Source organism: Fukomys damarensis, unplaced genomic scaffold, assembly GCF_012274545.1.
Source record: "Fukomys damarensis isolate Sample0158 unplaced genomic scaffold, DMR_v1.0_HiC HiC_scaffold_39, whole genome shotgun sequence".
In the NCBI taxonomy this organism is placed as follows: Eukaryota; Metazoa; Chordata; class Mammalia; order Rodentia; family Bathyergidae; genus Fukomys; species Fukomys damarensis.
In genome coordinates, this window is record NW_022900951.1 from 46,913,591 (window position 1) to 46,938,555 (window position 24,965).

General features: G+C 38.4%; 1 protein-coding gene and 1 pseudogene across 1 annotated transcript in view; both read right to left on the reverse strand.

Annotated features, from left to right (window-relative positions):
• Window positions 1–1,311: 1,311 nt before the first annotated feature.
• Fam120c (family with sequence similarity 120C) overlaps window positions 1,312–24,965 on the reverse strand; it is a 198,532-nt gene continuing 174,878 nt past the window's right edge. The window contains 1 exon segment of the mRNA XM_010610739.3: window positions 1,312–5,808. Within this exon segment, the coding sequence (XP_010609041.2) occupies window positions 5,557–5,808 (252 nt within the window). The 3' untranslated portion in view covers window positions 1,312–5,556.
• The window catches only part of LOC117284725, a 14,647-nt pseudogene continuing 4,865 nt past the window's right edge, over window positions 15,184–24,965 (reverse strand).

The following is a 24,965-nucleotide window of genomic DNA, read 5'->3' on the forward strand; positions in this document are numbered from 1 at the left end:
TGCTATAAGCATATCTTCTGCTTCAAAATCTACAATCTACTTTCTACTGAACAGTGTTTTTAAAGGTTTTGGCTGTCTTGGATTTATTCAACTATCTACAAAGTACATGGTGTGCAGCAGGTGCCAAGGCCCACACAGTGATAGTTAAGCACAGACAGGACTTTCACGTTCAGTCCAGGGAACGGGTTGTGTCTGTGTTGCAGGGGCTCGCTGTGATGAGTCTGTATAGGTAACCCTCGCTGGAGATCAGGAAAAGAACCAAAGACATGAGCTGAGTCTTGGGAAAAGTTGAGACTGCATCAAGAACAAAGGGCAAGAGGTATTCTAGAAAATAGTACAAGCAAACAAGGAGATATTGTCAGTTTAATGTGTATGGGTTGCACTTTATTAGCATGGGGTGGGATAGGAGAGGAATGAAATTACAAGAAGTGGTCAGAGGCCAGTCAATGAAGGGGCCATGTAAATTGCTGAGTAGCATGTTAGGACAGAATATACTCTGGGAGCTGATTAAGTATGAGAATGAAAGCGATGCTTAACTTTCTCTTGTGCCAGACTCCTATAAAAACCTGGAAAAAAACTAGGAAAAAAGGTGCAGGGCTTTTGAGTAGAAAAAGGTATATTCATTTAGACACAAAGTGTTGCTTATAATTGTCTGGCTAGGAGTAAGAGAGGAAAAACTGCAGCAGTCCAGGTGAGACATGACGGGCATGAACTAGGCCACAGGAGCAGGGAAAGAGGGTACAGATGTGAGAAAGTGGTTAGTTGAGTGTGACCAAGGAATCTTGTCACCAACTGAATTTGAGAAAGGAGGGAAAGGCACAAGCCTAGGATAACTAACGTCTAGATAGGTTTGCGGTTTCAGCAATTTGAATAGACAGTAGTGTCACTCATTGAGAGCAGCAGACTTCAGAAGAAAGGATGAATTCAGTTTGGCAAATGTGTTAAAGGTGTCTTTAGAACATTCAAATAATGAAGTTAAGCAAAAGCTAAACATGTTCTTTCTTTCAATCACTCTTCGATGGGGTCTTTTGTCTTGATAGCCTACAAAATCCTAAATCTCTGTGCACCACTTCTGAATTGAGACAAGTATATCTTCTGTTTGCAAAAAGGGATCCAGAGATGGGAGAAGAAATCAAACTTCACACAACCCAAATTACTGCACAATTTTTTTTTTACTAAAAGAATAAACTTTTATTAGCGCTGTAAGTTTCTTTCCATCAGCATTAACAGAACAACGGACCAAATTCCATCACAGAACAACTCCTGAGACATTCTCATTCCTTTCTGAAACATTTCCATTAACTCTTGCAGTTTCCCCAAAGAAGCATCCATTCAAACTTACGTTAATAAACTATGGAGCTTTTGTTGTGAGGTGGGCCAAAAAGGCAGGAAATTGGAATCTGGGAGTGGGAAAGAGAAATACGTATTATCCATCCACTAAACACACTGTCAAGAACACAAGAGAGGAGATAGTATCACAGAAAAAAAATTTATCAGGGAGCACTAAAAAACCACTGACTCTTTGCAGTTAAAGTTTTTTTTACCTAATGTGTTAGTCTAAGAATAGAATAAGACAGAATAAAATAAAAGGTAGGAGAAGTGCCTTCTGGGAAGTAATTAGGATGAAGTCATCAGATTTGGCAGGGTTATGAGAGATTAACAAAACCTGAAATATTGAATTTGCTTCATTTACATGAAAATTCACTAGTCATTAGTTACTACCAACACAGATAAAAAGAGCATCTATAAAAGTACAGGGGCAATGTCAAAAGCTGGAATGGGCACCCTAGCACAGGGGATGTTTTCTTTTGCTTTTAACTTGGAAAAGATGATTTTATTAAAAAATGAAATTTCCTTAGAACAACAAATTAACTTGAACAATATTGAAGATAATTAGCAGTAACAGGGGAATGGGTGCACTGAGCTCTCTACCTGTACCAGCAGACTACCACAATAAGCCAAAGGAGATGAAAAGAGAAAGTCAGAAGAGAAGATGCCAAAGCCACGGGAGGGAGAAAAATATTGGGTGAGACACAATGGAACAGTGAAAACTTACTCCCCCCACCCCAAACCCCAAGCATATTTAGGAAATACGCACCAAGAAGTGAACAAGTATAATGATCAAACCTTAGTAGAATTATACTAACTACTTTAAACTGTGGTCTACTTGTATTGTCATTTCAAAAGGGAGGGGGTCTTAGAGGCTGACATGGTGACAATGACATGCCCACAGGAGCCTTCTAAGGTTCCAAAGGACTGAATCACCACAATCAAATAGCTACTCCCATATTCTTTCTACCCTACATAAGCATTCCTGCCCCCCACCCCCTATTTTAACCACCCTCCCTAAAGCCTTGTCTGGCTGTTTTTCTCAGTGATCAAAAAATGTTAAGGTGACTTGGCCAACAATGTCAGAAAATCAAGATGGAGACAAAACTCAAATGTCCCTAGCCAAAGCAAGTACCAATTCTTGGGTTTTAGTGTACCCAAATTCCTACTGGCTCAGAATGAAAGTGATGCAAGTGAGCAGAAGTTTTTCTGGCCTAGTCCAGACCAGATTGGCCACTTGGAAAAGGGTAGGAATTAGAGGCTGATCCCAAGACACAATAGCAGAAGTCAAGAACTGCAAATCCTTGGGGATCAGTGGCTATGTACAACCAGGATGTTCTTGCCTGTGGCCCTACAAGTTAAAGGGGTCATTTCTAGGGGATCCAACATTATTTTGTTCCATATCACAGTCAGAAATTGAACCTCAAGTGAAGGATGACAGTCTTTCCAAGTAGTACAGCAAAGATCACATCCTACTTTCCCTATTTTATCTTGCAATCAGAAAAAGTTTATCTCCCAGTAATGAGCCTTAGTTTGTTTGTTTGTTAAGTTGTGTATTTTGGCAGATAGACCAAAATCTAGTAGTATGGCCTTGTATGGCTCTTTCTTGTAACCTTCCAAACCCAAAATATTGAATCCAAATAAAAATCAAGGTTGGAGGTCAACCGCTTGTTTCACCCTGGGCCAGGCTAGGGGAAAGCCAAGGTGTGTGGAAGGGAGAAACACAAGTCTGTGGCAAACTGGAATCATCCGTTAAAACAGCAATTTTACCTCTCACAGTAAATGCCTACAAAATAAGAAATATTCTTAATGCCGTGAGAGTTGGCAATACTGTCATCTGATTGAGTCAGATAAATTTAAGATGCACAGAAACAGCAACTGAAAAGATACTTTACCATTTAACTCCAAGTATAAATATATATTCACTCACAGCTCAGTGAATCTGGTTGCTTTTAGAGCTCTTTGGCACAGAAAGAGAATTCTGGGCCATCTGAATTTCCTCTCTTGCTGGATACAGAAGTCCTAACCTTTAAGATTATGCAGGTCCAAGAGAAGAAAGGGCACCAAATCAGGGGAGCTGACTCCAATAGGAAGTTTTTGTATGCTTTGTTTCTGCTTACATCTTGCTAGGGGGTACACTCTTCTTATCCTTCTTTGATTTATGTAAGAAATACGTGGGTAGGGGCAAGGCATTCTGGGACTCCCTCCCCCTGCAAACTGTGGGTTCTCTTAAACTGTGCCAGACTCTGATTAGTCTGAGACTGTTTTCAATTACTCATGATATGGTCATTGTAAGTGGGCAGTTAGCCTTCTGGTTGTCCAGGAATTAAAAAAAAGGAAAAATAAATTATCATGGACCTGCTGTGGATTAATCTGCATGGGGTTTTTCCAAAAAAGAGAGAACCCTGCTAGAAGTCTAGTCAGTTGTATTCCGGTAGAAATGGTACTTCTGGGCAAGATATCATAAAGCCCAAATAGAGACATAGGAGCCTGGAGGCCCCAGTTCCTGAATGAAGATACAATGCTAATTTGTTGCAAGCCATGTTTCCATCCCTGCATTTTGGCTGCCCAAGGAGGGAAACTGGAAATGCAAAGTGGTCTTAAGATTATCTCCAGCAAGGAGGAACAGCTTTTTTATCCTGGGCTGAGAAACTTTTATAGAATATTTTTCAAGGCCCAGGCCAAAGTCCTCTGAAGTCTTCCTTGCAAAGCAAATGAAAAGATCCAGTAGTCAAAATGTCAATGAACAAATGAAACAATCTAGGCATGTAAAATCAAATTGTTAAATTTCCTCACACTTCCCTACACCATCTTTCCAGTACAAACCATCCCTCAATTCAGGGATTCTTGTCTATCAGTTTTTCCTTGAAGCCAATTTGACCCTGGAGTTCCAAGAGAGATGTTCTCCAGGTTGGCAGAATACCCTTTCAAATCACCTCCCACCCTGCTTTCTCTTCAAACCTTCATAAAGAAATACTTAACTCTTCCCAATCCCATTCCAACCTCAAGTTTTCACCATATGGGATGTGAGGGCTCTGTTCAAGATTAAGCTTATTACAACCCAAGTGTTTGTTGTTCTGAACAGGCAATCTCTGGAAAGTACTTTGTGTCTGATTTAGAGTAGCCCATCTTCTTATAATTGTAATGGGCTGAGACTTAATAAGGATTTTAGATTTAAAGTATGATCTTTTGAAACCCACCACTCCATAGCAGTGGAAGCGTTTCTGGGAAGTTCAGTAAATCCTCTGGGATATCACCATGTATGTATGTATGTGTACACACACACACATATGCACACATATATAAAATATGTATAGATAAATAGATCTGTCTCTTTATATAAAGGGTATGTGTATGCATACAGATACACACATTCATATATACAACCACACTCACCCACACCCACACCCACAGAGTCTTTTGAGTCCCTTTTGTATTCAGTTTCATAACATTGATTCCCACCCATTTTAGGGTATGGGCAGCACAGAGTGGGTGAACTGCACCACGTCTTCTATTTTACAAACAATGGGCTAGTTGAGAGGCAGGAAAAATCTGCCCAGTACTTTTCCGACTCACTTGAATCTCCCAGTACAAAGGCCATTGGTAGTTTTTTTTAGTATATAAAATAAAAAATAAAATAACCAATACTATCCAGTTCCCTGAAAACATCTACTTATCTGATTGTCAGGCCAGAGTTAGAGGTGGTGTACAAAATCCTGGGGTAGCTGAGTTGGGAGAAAGAGTAAAGAGGAGATGGATACTAATTATATATCAAGACCGTATCAATTTAGAGAAAAAAATGAAGCCACAGACAGCTGTCCCCTCAGCCCCATAGATGCATCAGATAAGTCTACAAATAAGTATCATGATAAATACTCAAACAACCAAAGCTAGAACTTTTCTATAGGACTTAAATGATAACATCCACTTTCTGACAGTTACTGCCTTACTAGACTTCCAGAGGAAATAGAATATAGGTGTTATATATTCAGTTTGAGGATTGGAACTACTCTTCATGCTATTCATCTTTAACCAGAAATTCCCCAGTTTTTAACTCTGAAGCCCAAAGAAAAAGATAAGGAAGGGGAAAAGATGGATACAATAAGACATCCCATCAAAACTGAGGATAAATTTAGGTGAGCACTTATATCCTTCTCTAACTTGGGCCTAGAATCAGAAAAGTATAGTTTTCCCTTCTTCCTGACTGGTAAAGCCATCTTCAGCTTGTCATTCCTCTTTTTGTTGTGCCACAGTTTCTAACTTTTGTTCTTGTGAGCAGCTCTCCTCATTCTTCACAGGGAGGCAGCGGTTACCATCATTACACACATTGCTGTCTCTGGATAAGGCACATTGTGATGGAGCTGGAAGACGATGATCGCTCTTCTCTTCCTTGGTCAATGTGCCGTGGTTTCCATTTACCTGGGAGCGAGACCGCCCTTGACGAAGCTCCAGGGATTTAGAAATTCCATCTGAAGAGCCCTGTCAAAAACAGGTAATAGATACTCAATGGAAACGATAATCCCAAACTGGTTGGCCCTTTCCCAAGTCTGTTCACTTGCTCTTTCTTTTTTTTATATATAGGAAATCTTTATTCATCATTTAAAACAAGCATAGAGAAGTTGGAAGACAATGAGACTTTCATCCATCACCAATATGCATATGAGTTAATAAAACTGAATCTTTAGTGAAAAGAATCTAGTTTTGACTATGTAATCTGACTATAATTTACTATTTCTTTTTTTTTTCAGGTTAGCACACGTTTATTACTTGTCCTTTCATTGAACACATACAGCAATGTAAGCTGAAGCTAAGAATGCCCAGGTACACAGTTGGCCCCACAAGGTGGACTCTGACACCCTCTCAAGGGGTAACTTCCTGTTTGAAAGCTTCCTAACTCAGGTGGGTGTAGTTTGTGCCCCCAGCTTTGCAGAACTTCATACCCCTGCTTTTCCCAGTACGTGCAGAATAAACAATGATAGCATCGTGATGGGAAAGATGAAGAAAGAGAGCTTAAATTTTTTCTATTCTGTCATTTCATGTGACCATTTATGGCTTTTATATGAGTTTAAAATTTAAAACAGCGAAATGGGTGCAAGCTGGAACATGCAATATTTTCATTTGGTAAGGGGAAATTTCAAATCCTACATTAAATTTTTCTACGGAATTTGGCTATACTGTATCTTTTTTTTTTTTGGCAATTTTTTTTCTTTTTATTGAGTTTATTGGTACAATCTAGGTATACAATACCATTACATTCATCATTGGGATTCTGTACCTTTACATAATAGGTCTTGATTCTCATTTTTTCCCCTTGTCCCTGCCCTCCCTTCACCCCCTCCTCCCCTCCCCATTTACAAACACTTTATTTCCATTTTTTCAGTTTCTCATATTTTTTTCCTCTCCCTTATCACTCTAGGAGTTTCAAGTAATTGGAAGATATATTTAATAACTAACTCCTAAAGTCAATTAATTTTAATACATTGATAATAGACAGACAGATATTCTTCTCTGCTGCTGGCTTTTCCTTCATGTAGATATATATGAAAGAGGGAAAGATTTTTAAATCAATAGCAATAGACTATTACTGGGGACCATTGAAACGTTACCGGAATAAATAATCCTTAATTCTGGAGATGAAAATGGTCCCTGAACATATTTAAATTGCTTCTTACTCTTATAGTCTTATCTTATTCTTTTCTTCATTATTTAGAGAATACTCTATTAGTTTCTGTAATCAAACCCACGTAGATATGACCTTATATATTTAGTACGATGTGTTACCCCTGTACACATGGAAAAAAAATAAAAAATAAAAATAAAAATAAATTAACATTTCTAGACCAATATGGTTGTCCATTTCTGTACAATGCCAAGTCAACACAGTAAATTGGGATGACTTTTTCCAAAGTTGGCAGCACCATTAAAGTTTCCCAAAATTCAATTTATATATATATGTATGTATATAAAAGGACTAATAATAGTATGTTATACATCGATAGCAGCAACAGCTTTTCCAGGTTCTGCAGTCATCTGAACAAAATTATAGACATTCAGCACATTCCATTAAAAAAAAAAAAAGAAAAGAATAATATCCTGACAACAGCAAAGTTCTGTTGCTGTTGTGGTACCTGGCACCATTTTTTCTATTAGCCTCTTAATCATCATCTGGAAAGAGAACATTCTAGAGTAATATCATTAAATGTAGCTCTGATAAAGCACGGTCCCTACTATGTATCATAAAGGAGGTACTAGATATTTTACATTCACAGAGGTATGATACAGTACCGTCCTACATCAATAATACTAGGTTCAGTTTTGGTTTGAAATTTACTTTGTCTGCAAATAAGATTGCTACCCCTGTTTTTTTCTGGGCTCCTGTCACATGGAGAATTGTTTTCTCTCTTTTCAATTTCAAGCTATGGACTTCCTTTTGCACTAGGTGTGTTTCTTGTATACAACATATTATTGGATTTTGCTTCTTATTCCATTTTGCCAGTCTATTTCTCTTGATTGGTGAGTTGAGGCCATTGACATTGCTGGTTATAACTGATATGTACTGACTTATTATTGACATGTTATTGGCCTTTTGTTGACTCTTTTTACTTTTTCACCTTCTCCTTTTAATTTCTTGCCTTGCCTATTTGATTTGCTCTGTTGGGCCTCATGGTGTTGTTGCCTTCATTGTCTTTTTCTAGGATCTTGTTTAGAATTGCTTGTAGTGCTGGTTTGGTATTCATGTAGTTTCTCAGGTGTTCTTTGTCGTGGAAGTGTCTTATTTCCCCATCCATTTTGAAAGAGAGTTTTGCTGGATACATCAGTCTAGGTTGGAGGTTGTTCTCTTTTAGTACTTGAAATATCTCATTCCAGGCTCTCCTTGCCCCAAGGGTTTGTGTTGAAAAGTCTGCTGTGATTCTGATGGGCTTTCCTTTGTATGTGATTTGTTTCTTTTCTCTTACTGCTTGTAGTATTTTGTTCTTCTGTTGGGTTTCTGGGATCTTGATTATTATATGTCTAGGTGTAGATTTTTTTTTATTGTAGCTAGTTGGGGTCCTATATGCCTCAGTTATCTGAATGTCAAATTCTTCCCCTCTGTTTGGGAAGTTTTCTGTCATTAATTCTGCAAACAGCTTTTTTAAGTCATTTGTATTTTCTCCTGCTACTTCATGTATTCCTATCAGTCTTATGTTATTCTTCTTTGCATCATCTAGGAGTTGTTGGATCGATTTCTCATGATCTCTTACTGTTTTTAAGAGACCTCTCTTTTCATGGTCACTGACTGCAATCTTATCTTCTATATCTGAGAGCCTATCTTCGCATTCTTTTATTCTGTTGCGTACACTTTCAATAGAGTGTTTAATCTCCTGGATATCTGTTTGAATCTGTTTTATGGATTCCATTTCTTTCCTATGTTGGGCGTTTATTTTTTCCATTTCTTTCTTATGCTGGGCCTTCATGGTTTCTATCATGGTCCTAAGCTCATCTATTTTTTTGTCAGTTTCTGCTCTAGAGTCTTGAATCACAACTTCTATTTTGCACACTATCTCTATAGTTATCTGGGTAATTATTTCTGTTTTGAATTTTTCTAGAGCCTGATCGATCTGTTTTGTTACTTCCTGTGCTTTGAGTTCAGAGTGTCCTGGTGGTTCACCATTGGCCTTTTCATCCTCATTTGCCCTACTGTTTGCCATTGGTGAACTGGAAGTCTGTCTTTGTGTCTTGCTTAAGTGTTTTCTCATTTTTATTTTTGTTGTCGGACTGTCCTTGGTTTAATCTCTGGATTATCACCCAAATCTTCCTGATATAGTTGCACCCTAGCTTCTGTGTCTCTAATGACCCACAGACATTCTCATCTTCATAACATCAGAGAAAACAGCTCATCAAATCAACGGCAATGCTTTACCCCAACTGATACAATCAGCAACACATTAAGATCAAGCACAACTTGGACACTGACCACCCGTGGTAGTCACTAGTCTATCACCCTTAAATCATTTGAATCCAATTGAAATCAAGAAGCAGTAAAGAACATGTCTGCAGTGAACAAAATTTCAATATAGTGTATTTACCATTTAATGGCTCAGACAGAGCAAGGATGCAAGACCCCTGATCTCAGTTAGCTGATGGCTGAACCCCATGACGCTGACTGACCTCGGGCTGCAAGGCCCAGATTGAGTTCCCCAATCTTATGAATGGTTGAACTCCACAACGTTCTATTACAGGTTTCCCATGCCCCTTCTTTAAAGATGTTCAAAGTTGGGAACTCAGAAAAATACCCTTGATGACCACCTCTGTCTTTGCAGAGTAGGTCCAAAGACTGGCACAGTCAGGAGATCTGAGAGTGGGGGGGATTATGGGGGTTCAGGGGCGCCCGCACGGCTACCTTCCCGGCGCTTGAGTGATGGCAGCTGGGTCGGGAGCAGGCGTGGTTCTCCTTCCCGCGGTGGATTGGGGCCCAGACTACCTCCCGGAGCTTGAGCGATGGCGGCTGGGTCGGGAGCAGGCGTGGTTCTCCTTCCCGCGGTGGATCAGGGCCCAGACTCTAATTTACTATTTCTCCCAAGCTACATGCTCTAGATTACCCAATCTCATCACCTGACCTCCTCCCAGTATATTATCCTTTAGGCACAAGTAAAAAAACACAAAAACACAAAGGATGCTATCACAACATACTCTCTAAAAAAAAAGTAGAGGTGGGGGAGTTATTTATAATATGACAAAAGATGACATTCACTAGTTTAGAAAAATGAATTTTCATTACTTTTTTATTCTATAAGGCCAACTTTAACAGTTAATTTTAGATAAATCTAAACAATACAAGGAACTCACAAATCCTAAAAGGCTTCACAATCAAAATGGCTGCTATTTGACTCCAAACCAAACCAGAGTAAAGCACAAGGCCTTTGCTCTCCTATTGAGAAAACAGCAGGTTACCAGTCTTGACCAGACCTTTGTTTGCCTAGTAGTAGGGGAAATACTACATTTTTGCATAACTGAGTAAAAATAATTAGAAAAGGCAACTTCACAGAAGTTAATGGCTGAGCAAATTCATTCGAATGGCCTGTTTTAAGACAGGAAACTGTCACTGTTTGCTGGGAAGGGCAGGAGGAAAGTCAAAGTGAGCTGGGCATGGTGGTATATGCCTGTAATACCTGTACTTGGGAGGCTGAGACAAGAGGATCGCTGTGAGTTTGAGACCAGCCTGGTCTACATAGTGAGTTCAAGGCCAGTCTGAACTACACAGCGAGAACCTCTATCAAGAGGTAAAACAAATGTGCTGTGTGCCTGCCTCGCAAGCGCAAGGTCCTGAGCTCCATTCCTGATACTCCAAATCAATCAATCAATCAATCAAACAAGGAAAGTCGAGGAGAAACTGCAGAATGGAAAAGGGGCAGGGAGAAAAAAAAGATATTCACAAGAAAACTTAGAAATTAAAATATTGAGCTCCAAACTGAAGATCCATGGAAAGTATGATGGAGTTGCATACTCAAAGTAGCGAGTAAGAATATTACCAGCTTCCTTACTTTAGGCAAAAATATAAATACATGGGAAATAATAGGAAAAAGGAAAGGAAGATGTAACAAAAAAAATCATCCACATTAATGTTGTAACAAACAAGTTTTTCATACATTTTGAGTAGCTGGATATTTATAGTTGACATTAACAATAGTGTCTTATCATTTGAATAATAGCTAGAAACCTATGCTATAGTTAATTTAAAAAGTAATATGGAGCTGGGTGTCGTAGTGCACATCTGTATTCCCAGCATTTGGGAGGCTGAGGCAGGAGGATTACTGTGAGTTTGAGGCCAGCCTGGGCTACATAGAGAATTCAGGGCCAGCCTGTACTACAAAGGGAGACCCTGCCTCAATCTCCCACCACTGAAAAAAAAAACAATGAAAAGAAAAAAGAAAGAAAGAAAAGTAATGTGGAATAGATATTTGGTCATTTCAGGCTCTTTAAATTATCGAAGACATGGTAGTTATTGAACTTATCTCATGTCACTATCTATAAATTAGGCAAAAGAACTACACGTAAGACAGGAAACTGAATCCAGATGTCTTTTTTTTGTTTTGTTTTTGGTACCAGGGATTGAACTCGGGTCCTTGCGCTTGTGAGGCAGGCCACCGAACCACTGAGCTAAATCCCCGGCCCCCAGATGTCTTATTAACTGAGTTCTTTCTGTTTCTTGAGACCTCTTGAAAACAGAATCAACCAGAATACTTATATTCTTCACTATAATAAAACCCTGGCCAGGTGTGGTAGTGCACACCTGTAATCCAAGCACCTGAGAGGCTGAGGCAAGAGGATTGCTATGAGTTCAAGGTCCGCATGAACTACAGCCTGGAGATCCTGTCTCAAAACGAAAGAAGGGCCAGGGATTTAACTCAGCAGTTCGGTGGCCTGCCTCACAAGCGCAAGGACCCAAGTTCAATCCCCGGTACCAAAAACAAAACAAAACAAAACAAAAAAAAAAAAAAAGAAAGAAAGCCAAAACAAACCCTGGCTTTGTTATCTAAATAAGAGTGACTACAATGCTCATTACTGCTAACTTCATCATTTCAGAAGTGTTCTTATTCATGAGATGTTCAAGTTTTGCTTCTGAATTCAGTAAAAAGCAAGAAGCTTTAATAAGATACTAATATTTCAATAAGAAAACATAAAATTTTATTTCCTATCTGACTGGTTTCATGTCTTAATGTCTCCAAAAGCACTAATGAAATTAAAAAGCCACGAAAACAAAAAAAACAATGCTTTTGGAATTTTGATAAAAAGCAGGTAGAGTCAAGTAGTTATGCTTCAATTGGCCATTTACCCTCACTGGCTGATGCTAGCACAAAGTATATCAGAGAAATATAAAAGGAAATGCCAAAACCAACCAAACCAAACCAAACTCCAAAGCATATTTTTTAGGGTTATTGAATTCATAAACCTCTTAGTGGGCACTAGGAAATCTGTAAGAATTTTCATTAGGTAAGGCGGGATGACCAATCTAAAATAGTTGAATTAGGCACAATGAGATAGTACATCACTCTTTCTATCCAACAAGATTGCCTAGACTATGGGGCCTTTGAGAGGTACAGCTAGAGTCCAAACTACATTTTAAAAGATTATTTTGAAAAAAATCTTAAAAAAATAAATAAAAGATTATTTTGCCCCAAATGAAAATTGTATTAATACATATCCAAAATATAACTTTACTTGTATTCTGCATCTCAACAAACCCAATACCCATACATACTTTTCTAATATGAGAATCAATAATTCTAAGAGTGCCGGGTGTGGTATAATCCCAGCACTTGGGAGGCTGAGGCAGGAGGATCGCTGTGAGTTCGAGACCAGCCTGGGCTACATAGTGAGTTCCAGGTCAGTCTCAACTACATAGTGAGACCCTGTCTCAAAAAAAAAATTCTAACAGAGTAAACCAACTACTTATAAAACTTAGAAATTGTCTGACATATCTAAAGGAGAAATACTGTCTGCCCAAGTCAGTCCGTAAAATGTTACAGGGCAAAAATTTTGCTTTTTATAGTTACACAGAAAAATTAAAGCTCTCAAGACTCTGTCAGGCATAATAAAAGTTTCTATTTTTCAACAAAATATTAAAAAAATATTTCAATTTTAAATTAAGAGAGTTTACATTTTAGAAAAGCCAAAAAGCTAAACATGTGAGTGTGGAAAAAAAAATGCCTCACTTTCATTTAGTGCTCCTTCCAAATTAAACATTTTATCACAACACCTGTGCTCATGTGAAGAGCTCCTTAAAACATATCATATATAATACATATTTATTATATGCATATGTATTTTTAAATTAAAATTTAAAAAGTTTGAATCCCAAGCCAATTCATGTATATCAAATTCTTGACCAGCCAGGACTGTATAATACATAATCAAATTCAATGTGAAATGGTATATAAACACAGCGACTTGACTTGGCAAATTAAATAATCGCTGCGGAGAAGATTCTGCTTGGACTATCCTACTGGTAGGCAATGGCAGGACTGTATTACCTTGCTCACCTACCTTCTATTTGTTTCAGTTAATATGAGGGACACAGTGTAGACTGAGGCTGTAATGACCTCAGCAAGAGTTAAGGGTTAGCAATATAAGAAACAAGAAAACTATAAACTTTTGCTTTTACCCAACCAAAGCAATACAGAAACTTATTACATAACCAGTGTTTTCTGATTTAGTTGTATAATCCAGAAAGGGAATTGAAAACATAAGGCAAATATGGAGGTGGAGAGAGTGACTATAAAAAATATCCCACAATGAATGTTTTATACACTCAGGCATCAGAATATATGCAGCATAATTAAATGATAAAAATTTTTTCCTCTTTTTAACATTTTCACAAAGAAACTTTTTTATCCTTTTTAGGTACTAGGGATTGAATTTAGGGCCTTTGTACTGAACTACATCTTCCAGTTTTAGTTTTTATTTTGAGACAGTCTCACTAAGTCACTCAGTCTGGGCTCCAACTTGCAATCTCTGCCTCAGCCTACCAGAGTGCTGGGATTACAGGTGTGTGTAACCATGCCAATTTATGAAAGCTTTTCTTTTATTCTTTCTAATGTATTGGTGCTGAGGACGGAAATGAGGGTCTCAAGCTTGCTAGGCAAGCACTCTGCCACTGAGCTAAATCCCAAATTCCATGAAGAATCTTTTTTTTTGCAGGGGTACTGGGGATCAAACTCTGGTCCTTGAGCTGGAGAGGCAGGTGGTGGAACCACTGAGCTAAATCCCCCCCCCCTTTTTTTTTACTTCAGGAAGAAGAGTTTTAATGCTGGAAAGCCAAGTCTATGAAAATTGACTTCAAGGTATTTACTACCTATTCATGCTAGTAATTCTGATAAACTATCCTAATACTCAGTATTTGTCAAATCTCTTTGCAAGCCAGAGTCTCCATTATACAGGAATTTTATTTTATGCTTTTAGGTACTGAGAGTAAAACAAAAACACACACTGAAATACTGTAGCCCTGTTCATTTTAAGTCCAAATAAAATGTTACAGCTTTAAAACAAGGTTGATTATCCAATGATATCAGCAAGTGTAAATTAGAAAACACAACCCCAAATTTCCAACTATAACCATGAGTTCAACAGGAAATACATCAACTCTATATTTTCCTTTTTTCTTTGGTACTGGGGATCAAACTCAGGGACTTGCTCTTTCCAGGCAGGTGTAGTGCCACTGAGCTACGTCCTTGGCCCTCAACTGTGTATTTTCAATGCTAGCAAGTTACTGTACAATTTATTCCAAAAGTAATCTGCATATAAAAGTAATCAAATAATATAAACAAAGGATCAATCTTGATTACAGTAAGAAAACCCAAATGATCCTTACCATGCAAATGGGGAACTCAAAGTTTCAATGTCACAAGGAAAATATAATCTACCCATGAAGCTAGTGATCCATAAAGGAACAAATTCCAAAACATAGCTCTGAGAAAATTTAGTTTGCTGCACAATTGCTAGTAACTTAGTCTATCACTGTCTAAGCACCATAGAAGTCTTAGAAATGCCAGTGCTTTTTACCTGGCTTAGTCTGTGGTGGTGAAAGGTAGAAAGGCTTAAAGGTAAGGAATTATACACTGGATATGTAATAATACTAAAATATATGAAAAACTTTATTAAGATCATATAATTAAAAAAAGTGTAAGTATAATACCTTTTTTTAAAGCTCCAGATCCAAGGCATTCAAAGTCATTAAAATAAAGTTCATTCACAGTATAAAAACAAATTTAATCCAAATTGCTTGTAGATATTGATGATTTTGTCTTTCTTTAAATTAAAAAAATGCATTAATGTGAACTACTGTACGTACAGTTTGTTTTTAGTAGTGGTGTTTGTGCACACTGCCTCTGGCAATTTTCCTGGATTTATCTGATTGCTTCTAGAGAAAAAGTTTAGAAGTCATCTGTTCTTTTACCCCTGTGTCCCACAAATTGATTGGGAAGAGAAAGTGAAAATAAGACTGCTTGTATTTTAGGGAGCAGAACTGGGAGTAATTCCTGATCTCTGGGAGTCACTGTTACCCCTTTCTCCCTTAGGGTCCTTTAGTGGGTTCAGAGGGCTGGTCTTATCTGGCAGGAGGCTGATATTATCCTGTGTCAAGGTTTATTCATTCAGTACATCACTGGATGTCAATGTAAGCTTCTCAGCTGGGACCTTGATTTGTGGTTCTGCTTGTCCCTATTCTGCTTGGTACTTGTATTCAATTCGCTTTTCATGTCCTGAGAACATTGGTTTTCCTTAGTTCCCAGATTCTCTTCCCGATTTCCCTTTCCACCTGGTACAGTTCAAGCTCAACGGCTCACCTGAGATCACTGCAGGCCACTTTGAGGGGAGTGCTATGGCTGGCCTGACAGGGTGTTTTCCTCCTTCTGTAATACCAGCCTGTTACTAACAGTCTCCATTTCACACAGCTGGGCTTCCTGGCTAATTTGATGGTTCTGTTGCTGCAATTCTAGTCATAGCTATTCTCTCTCAGCGAATGGAAGAGGCTTTCTATAACTGGCCACTTCTGACATGGATATTCTCTCTCACTGAAGTGCCCCTGAAGAGATATATTCTGATGGGGGGAATATGGAAAACTGTTCCAGACACCATGGGCTCTGTATGGACAATATTCTGAAATGTTAAAAAATTTTGTGGGAGCTCCCTGAGGTGCCATAGCCTACACTGGGCCAGCACCCTGATATAGTAATACCTCAGTTCATGAACAATTCCATTCCCAAACAGAAGTGTTCAGCAAAATTTTACTTCTGTTTGTGAACTCTTCATTAGGCAACAAACACAACCACAGCCATCTTCCCCAAATATAATGAACTATCTGTGAACTGAGGTACCACTGTATATCATTTTGGAAGTCTGAGAGATGGCACCAAACTGAGATACTGTTGGTCAGTCTTCAAATGGGATGAAGTCATCATCACGGGTTTCTACTATTCTCTTTTGAAGATTAAATATAGGATCTCACATTGCTTTACTGTCCACATTCATCATTTCTATACTCCCTATTGCCACAACATCTTTGGTTGCAATGTAGGAACCAACAGTGTCACCTGACCAAGGAGGGTATGGGCTATAATAATTTCCTTTGTATTTCCCAGTGACCTCCAATTCATCATCTCGAAATTCCTTCTGACGGAATGTAGGTAGTAATGTTGGTGAAGGTACAAAAGGAGGTGGAGAGATAACCTTTTTTCCTTTAGTTGGGCCATTATTTCCTTTCATGTACGATGTAGCTCCTCTAGACTAGGATGTGACTGGGGAGGAGGAGGAGGCAGGCTGTAAGGAGACTCCTTAGGGTCTGAAGGTCTGATCTGAGCTGGATGAAGAGCTGTTAAGACAGTAACCTTCCACATGCTGGTATTTTTCTCTGGATTCTGGTATTGATGGTACTGCTGCAGGTAGAATCTCAATGGGTATAGGACTTTCTCTTCTATAAGACTGAGCAAGGTATACTTGATGGCCTTCATAGTAAGATGGGTACATAGGTGGGTGCTGTTGTGGTAGTACGCCATACAAAGAGTTTACAAGATCTTGGAGGTAGGGTGAATAATGATGCAAGTAAGGAGGACCAGATTCGGGAGCAGATGGTGGAGGTCATCCAAAGCTGGACACACTTCGTGGTGGTGGAATGTAGTACTAGATATAAGCGAGAACTGTCTGCCTGGCAAGTGCAAGGTCTGGATTTCAATTCCTGGTACTAAAAAGAAAAAAAAGAGAGAGAGAGAGAGAGAGAGAGAACTGTATGATACCAAGTGGTTTGGTGAAAGGCATGAGAGGCATTTCTGTTGGTCCCCATGGAAGAAAAGGATGAAACAGTCTTAGGGATAGATTCTAGAAGATCAAGAAGGGATACAGGAGCACTACTGCTCAGATAACCTACTTTTCCTGGTTTCAGCCTAGAATCACAGCTGGGGTCTGTCCCTTGTAGAATGAGCTATGTTACTATGTTCCCTAGTAATATAATTCCATTTGTGAGTGTACAAATGTATAGGGGGCTCCACAAGGGCATTCCGCCCTCTGCTTCATATTTTAACACAAGTATGTTTGATATTCGTACTGTAGAGGCGGCTTTGATCTCCTTTTTTTGCTGTTCCCATGTAAGAGGAGGAATATCTAGACTATGGTCAATAATTGCTAAGAGCTTCAAAAGGAGTATTAGTTCATTTAAATTTGCTGAGTCTCCAGGCTTCTAGAGAGCAACTGTTCATTCCCCAACACTATGCAACAGAGGCTGGAGTCTGCAACTTGTCAATAATCGACTAAATATGAAATTTATGAGACGCCTCCATAAAGCAAGGAGGAACACTGTTCTGGTGTAATTCTTAAACCTGCTTCCATAGTGATGTGAACTATCTGGAAATCATGCTCTACCAGCAGGACTCCATAGGTTCTAAATTCTTTCAGCTGTATCTTCATCATGTTTGGTAACTCTGAAGCAGGAGAAACTAAACAACATGTCCAATGCTAGATTTAGAGGCTTTAAGAAACTGTCACTCCAGTCTTTGTACCACAAGAACTAATATTTTTCTTGACAAAGCAGGAACATCTTCTAAAGCCAGCAGAATAGCTTTAGAACTTCCTACTACATTGCTGGTCCAAGAAATTGGTTGCCTTTAGCTTTGATTGGAAGAGTGGCTGGGGATTCTGGTGCTTGAGAATGAGCTTTGTAACTGTTTGTTCACCCAAAGATTAAGCGGCTTTCATGGTAGTAATCATGCCTTCTTCCACTAGTTGGCAGTGGTTCAGAGTCACAAGCTTCCTTTGCATTGGGCAACTGAGAACACTTGGACTGCTACTATTTAGATCAGGTCTTCTAGCATTGCTGAGTAGTTTTAGGTACAAAGCTAATTCTTCTACACATTGTTTGGCTTCTCTATAATGCTCTGTATCTTCAGCTCCACTACACAATGTAATGGGCTGCTATATCAGTCAAGATTCCAGAAATTCAACACCAGAACTGAATATTAAAAGCTGTTAGATAAAAGAAACAAATCACTTATAAAGGACAGCCCATCATAATTATGTCAGATTTCTAAACATGAACTCTCAAGTCAAGGAGAGCTTGGAGTAAAGTATTTCAAGTCCCCAAAGAACACAACCTCCAACCCAGACTGATGCACCCCACAAATCTATCTTTCAAAATTGATTGAGAAATAAAATACTTTCATGACAAAGGACACCTGAAGAAATTCATGACCACCAAAGACCCCAAAAGGAGTGAAGGACCTTCTAGAAAGAGATAACAAGGACTACCACAAAATGAACCCCAACAGAATGAATCCATCAGGCAAGGCAAGTATTTAACAAGGGCGGGGGAAGGAACCCAAAACAGGAAAATAACATGGCAAGGATAAGTCAATACATATCAACTATAACCATCACTGTAAATGCTCTCAATTCAAGCAAAAGAAACAGACTAGCAGAATGGATCAAGAAGCAAGATCCAACAATATGTTGTATACAAGAAACACATTTAATTCAAAAATAAATTCATAGACCGAAAAGTCAAAGGATGGAAAACAATATTCCATGTGACAGGAACCTGGATAAAAGCAGTGGTAGCTATTCTATTTGCACATAGTGGTTTTAAGCCAAGACTGGACAGAGTGGTAAGCAGCAGATAAAGTGCCTTTCCAAGATTTGGTGTCTTGACATTGGAATACAGTGGTGTGAGGAGGTGAAGGGACGCAGGAAGGATCTAAAGTGAGACCTGAAGTCTATAGGGACAGCAAAGAGAGTGACTTCAACAAAAGAGAGGGAGGTGGCAAGTAGTACTTTGTCCCAGAGTCTGGACTCACAGCATAGGAATGGTGGGTTGAACCTGCAGATGCATGGTGACTACTGGTGACCCCAGAGTCCTCCGCGGAGAAAACTACCAGTGGAAAGGAGTAGTGGACACTGGCTAGTGAGTTATTAAGATTCAGTCATCACCTAGGAGAGGGCAAGTGGCTGGTAGCCATTTTGAAGAGGGGCCAACTGAGGTCAGAACTCCGAACAGTTACAGGCCAGCTCCATCTAGTGGCTCCTGGTGTTGTGGCGAGGGTGCCAAATTCAAGTCAGCTGGAGGTCAGGAAGTGGAGATTGAGCTGGCAGAAGGCACATGGATCGTTGCAAACTCAACAAATCTGGTTCCAGATTCATAGCCAGAAACCAGCCTGAACTTCAGTGCAACTAAAGGTCCAAGCTTACCGGGATTATCTATTACCTCACCATAAATTCATGGTTGGCTTGCTGGGATTAAACAACTCGGATCTGGACTCTGCTGACATTGTCTATCAGTGACACCAGAGAGATGCCTTGAATTGGACTTTCTTTTCTCTTCTTTCTTTCTTCTTTTTAACATGAGTGTGAACATGATTTTTAGTCTTTTTGTTGGGGTTGTTCTGTTATTTTTGGTACTGGGGATCAAACTCATGTTCTTGTGCTTGTGAGGCAGGCGGTAGAATCACTGAGCTAAAACCCAAGCCCATTCTGTTCTGTTCTTCCTTCATCTTTTTCTCTTCCCCTCCTGGCTTCTTCACCAGTTTCCCAAAGTTTGTATGATCTTCCTCTGTCCTCCAGCCTTGCTTCTAATACCTTCTTCTATTTATATATTTTCCCCCAATCCCTTTTAAATCTTCTCCCTGTAGGGTAAGTAGGGTAAAACTGCTATATTGAGGGTTTATATATTGCATAAAATTTTCTGGTTTGTTCTAGATTTTGTTATATAACCACAAATCTAGTTTATATGGCTAAAGGTAGCAAATTAACAGTTGCCACAGTTTGATATCTTCTAGGCTGTGTTTGATGCTATTGTTATTGTGAATAGTACTACTTTAGCCAAGGTGATATAATTGTGCTAATCAGTTGTTCTTTGGGCTGGAGATTTAGCTCAAGTGCTTCCGCTGCCTGCCTCACAGGCACAAGGACCTGAGTTAGATCCCTGATACCAAAAAAAAAAAAAAAAAAAAAAAAAAAAATTTTTTTGTGGTATGCCAAGACTGAGATTGCCTAAGAGTCTTAAAAAATACTATAGGCCAGTGTCAAAGAACCAAGGGCTGAGCCAAGTAGGCAGAAATTTCTCATTCCCAATAAATTAAAGATGCAAGATTATGCAACAGATTCAAAACCCAAAAGACAGCTACACCTGGAAGACACCTGTGTCATTTCCTAAGGGTTCTGAATACTGGAAATAGAGCTACTCTCCATAAGCAATCTATAAGCATTGACCCAGAAATTAAACTAAACAAAACAACAACAAGAAAAACAGAAAATGAGAAGACACTTAAACAAGATGCAACTCTCCTCCCCGACTTTCAGCTCACCAAAGGCAAACCCAGGGGACAATGAGGTGGAACAATCTGAAAGATATACGCCTAGACTCTCTGAAATGGTAAGTGGAAATAGCAAAGCAGATGAATGAGGTTCTAGAAAAAAATCAAACTAGAAATAATTTCTGAGATAACTACAAAGATGGTGACGAGAATGAAAGACTGCTTTGAGACTCTAGGACATTTATGGATTTTAAAAAAATTGGAGCTCAGAAAAATGATAGAAACCATGAATGCCCAACATAGGAAAGCAATGGAATCCATTAAACAGATTCAAACAGATATCCAAGCCACGACTGATTAAGATCAACAATCCATGAGGAAGATATAACAATGGTAAATATATATGCAGCAAATACCAGCACACCCAACTATATAAAACAAATATTGATATGAAAAATCAAAAATCAAATAAGCATTAATACAGTTGTAATGGAGGACCATAATACCCCACTGTCACAAATAGATCAATTAGATAAAAAAATCAACAAAAAGATATCAGAATTAAACAAACTTTTGAACAAACGGACTTAGTAAATATCTGTAGCGTATTCTACCACATAGCATCAGAATACACATTCTTCTCAGCCGCACATGGGACATTCTCCAAAATAGACCACGTATTAGCTCACAGAACATGCTTAAGTAAATGCAAAGGAACTGAAATTATACGATGCATATTATCAGACTGCAGTACAATGAAACTGGAAATCAATGGCAAAAGAAACCACAAAACTTTATAAACACATGGATAGTAAATAACACGCTCCTGAATAACCAATGGATCACAAATGAAATTAAAGAAGAAAGTAGACAGTTTCTACAATTAAATGATAATGCCAATGCAACATACTGGAACCTATGGAACACAATGCAAGCAGTCCTATGAGGGAGATTTATAGTGGTGAATTCTCATATCAGAAAAACAGAATGAGCTCAAATAGGGCCGAGGATTTAGCTCAGTGGTTCTGCTGCTTGCTCCAAGTTTGATCCCTGTACCAAAAAAAAAAAAAAAAAAAAAAAAAGCTCAAATAAACAACCTAATGAGCCAGGAGCTTCTAGAAAAAGAAGAGCAAGTGAAGCTCAAAGCTCATACAAGGGAGGAAATTAAAATGATCAGAGCAGAAATTAATGCAATGGAGACTAAGAAAATACAAAGAATCAATGGATTGAAGACTTTGTTCTTTGAATGATTAAATAAAATCAACAAACCCTTAGGCAACCTTATAAAAAAAAGGAAAGAAAAGACTCAAATCCATGCAATTAGGAATGAAAAGGGTGAAATCACAACAGATCTTGCAGAAATCCGGAATATCATCAATACCTACTTGAAAAACCTGTACTCAAAAAGGATGGATAACAGAAGAGATGGACAGATTCCTAGATACATATGAATTACCAAAGCAGAATCAAGAAGATATAAAAATTTTAAATAAACCAATAAAGTCAATGAAATTGCAGATGTATTAAAAAAACCTACCAACAAAGAAAAGCCCAAGTCCTGATGCATTCACTGCTGAATTCTACAAGAAATTTAAAGAAGACCTAATGACACTACTTCTCAAACTTTTTAATAAAATTGAAAGGGAAGCAATACTTTCAAACTCATTCCTGGATGCAAGCATTACCATGACCCCAAACCAGAGCCTTGACCCAACTAAAAAAGACAAATGTAAGCCAATATTCCTAATGAACATAGATGCAGAAATCCTCAATAAAATACTGGCAAACAGAATGCAGGAAATCATCATGACCAAGTAGGATTCATCCCAAAAATGCAGGGATGGCTCAACATATGCAAATCAATAAATGTAATACACCATATTAATAGAGCCAAGGACAAAAACCTTCTCAATAGATGCTGAAAAATCATTTGACAGAGTCCAACACCCATTCATGATAAAAACCTACAGAAAATTGGAATAGGTGGTCTTTATCTCAATCTGATAAAAGAAGCCATCTATGACAAACCAACAGCCATCATACTAAATGGAAAAAAACTGCAAGCTTTCACTTTAAAATCAGGAACAAGATAAGGATGTGTGCTATCACCACTCTTTTTTTAAATCACCACTCTGCTTCAATATAGTTCTGGAAACACTAGCCAGAGCAATTAGATAAGAGAAATAAATTAAAATGAATACGGATTGGAAAGAAGTTAAACTGCCATTACTTGCTGATGATATGATACTCTACACAGAAGACCCCAAAAAATCCACCAAAAGACTTCTAGATTTAATAATCAAATTCAGTAGCATAGCTGGATATAAAGTCAACACTCAAAAATCAGCAGCATTAGGACCATGGATTTAGCTCAGTGGTTCCTCCACCTACTTCACAAATGCAAGGTCCTGAGTTCAATCCCTGATACCCCCCCGCAAAAAAAGCATTCCTGTACAAAAATAACAAACTAGGAATCATTGTAATGAAGGAAATAAAACACTTTTAACATTGAAAACTACAGTGCTCTAAAAGAGGACATCAAAGATGATATCAGAAAATGGAGAGATAGCTTTTGCTCTTGAGTAGGAAGAACCAATATAGTGAAAATGATCGTACTTCCAAAATTGTTATACAGATTTAATGCAATCCTGATCAAAATTCCAATGGCATATTTTACAGAATTAGAGAAAATAATCCTAGAATTTATTTGGAACCAGAAGAGACGGAGAATAACAAAGACAATTCTGGGCAACACAGGGAAGGTGGAAGAAAACTACTGTGATAAAAAACAGCGTAATACTGGGAAAAAAAAAAAGACCTCAAGATCAAAGGAACACATTAAAAGACACAGAAACAATTCCAAACATACTCACTCACTTAATCTTTTTTGTTTGTTTGGTACTGGGGATTGAACTTGGGTCCTTGTGCTTGAGAGGCAGGTGGCGGAACCATTAAACTAAATCCCTAGCCCAGTCACTTTATCATTTACAAAGGAGCCATGTTGCTGGAAAACCTGGCTTTCCACATACAAAAATTAAAACTAGACCCATATATTTCACCATGCACTAAAGTAGTATCAAAATAGATCAAAATATTAAAATCAAAGATCTAAATATTAAAACAGAAACACTAAATCTGCTGGAAGACAGAATAGCTAGAACTATTGACATTTGTGTACGCAAAGACTGTAGTGAACAAAACCTCCAATCATAAAGGAAGTACCACAAAGAATCAATAACTGGCATCTCATCTCATTAAAAAGGTTTTGCAGCCAGGGATGTGGCTCAGTGGCACCAAGCTGTCCAGGTAAGCACAAGGTCCTGAGTTTGATCCCCGGTAACAACAATAAAAAATCTTTGGTGCAGCAAAAGTAAGCACCAACAGAGTGAAGAGACAACCCACAGTGTGGGAAATGTGTTTTTTACCAGCTGTTCCTTAGACAAAGGACTAATATCTAGAACATATAAAAAAACTTAAATAATCAGACCTCTCAAATTTTTAAAGACCCAATCCACAAATGGGCATCTGAAGTAGACACTTCTCAGGTGAAGAAATAGAAATGGCAAATAAATACATGAAGAAATGTTCAATATCACTGGTCATTCGAGATGCAAATGAAAACAATGTTGAAATTTCATCTTTCTCCAGAAAGAATGGCTGCTATCAAGAAATTAACCAAAGGGCAGGCATGCTACTGTGGGCTACATACTGAGTTCAAGGCCAGCTTGAACTACACAGTGAAAACCTGTGTCAAAAAGCAAAACAAGCCGGGGATTTAGCTCAGTGGTTCCACTGCTTGTCTCGCAATTGTAAGGACCCGAGTTTGATCCCCAGTACAAAAAATAAAACAAAACAAAACAAAAAAAGAAAACAAATTAACCAATAACAAATGCTTGTGGGGCTGTGGGAAAAAGGCATACTTATTCCACTGTTGGTGGGACTATAGACTGGTGCAACTACTGTGAATATTATTGTGGAGATTCCTCACAAAACTAAAACTAGAAGTCCTTTTCATGTCTTCCCCTTCTTGGTATCTTGCCAAAAGTATTAAAAGCATCATACTGAGGCCAGGGATTTAGCTCAGTGGTTCCGCCGCCTGCCTTACAAGGACACAAGTTTGATCTAAAAGCATCATACCACAGCAATATATGCACACCATATTTATAGTGGCACAATTTGTAATAGTCCAGTTTTGGAAACAGCCTAAATGCCCATTGATAGATGAATGGATAAAGAAGATGCATGTGGTTTTTTTTTCATACATGGAGTACTACTCTGCCATAAAGAAGGATAAACTTGAGACATTTCTAACTAAATGGATGGACCTTGAGACCATACTCTTAAGTGAAATAAATTGGACACAGT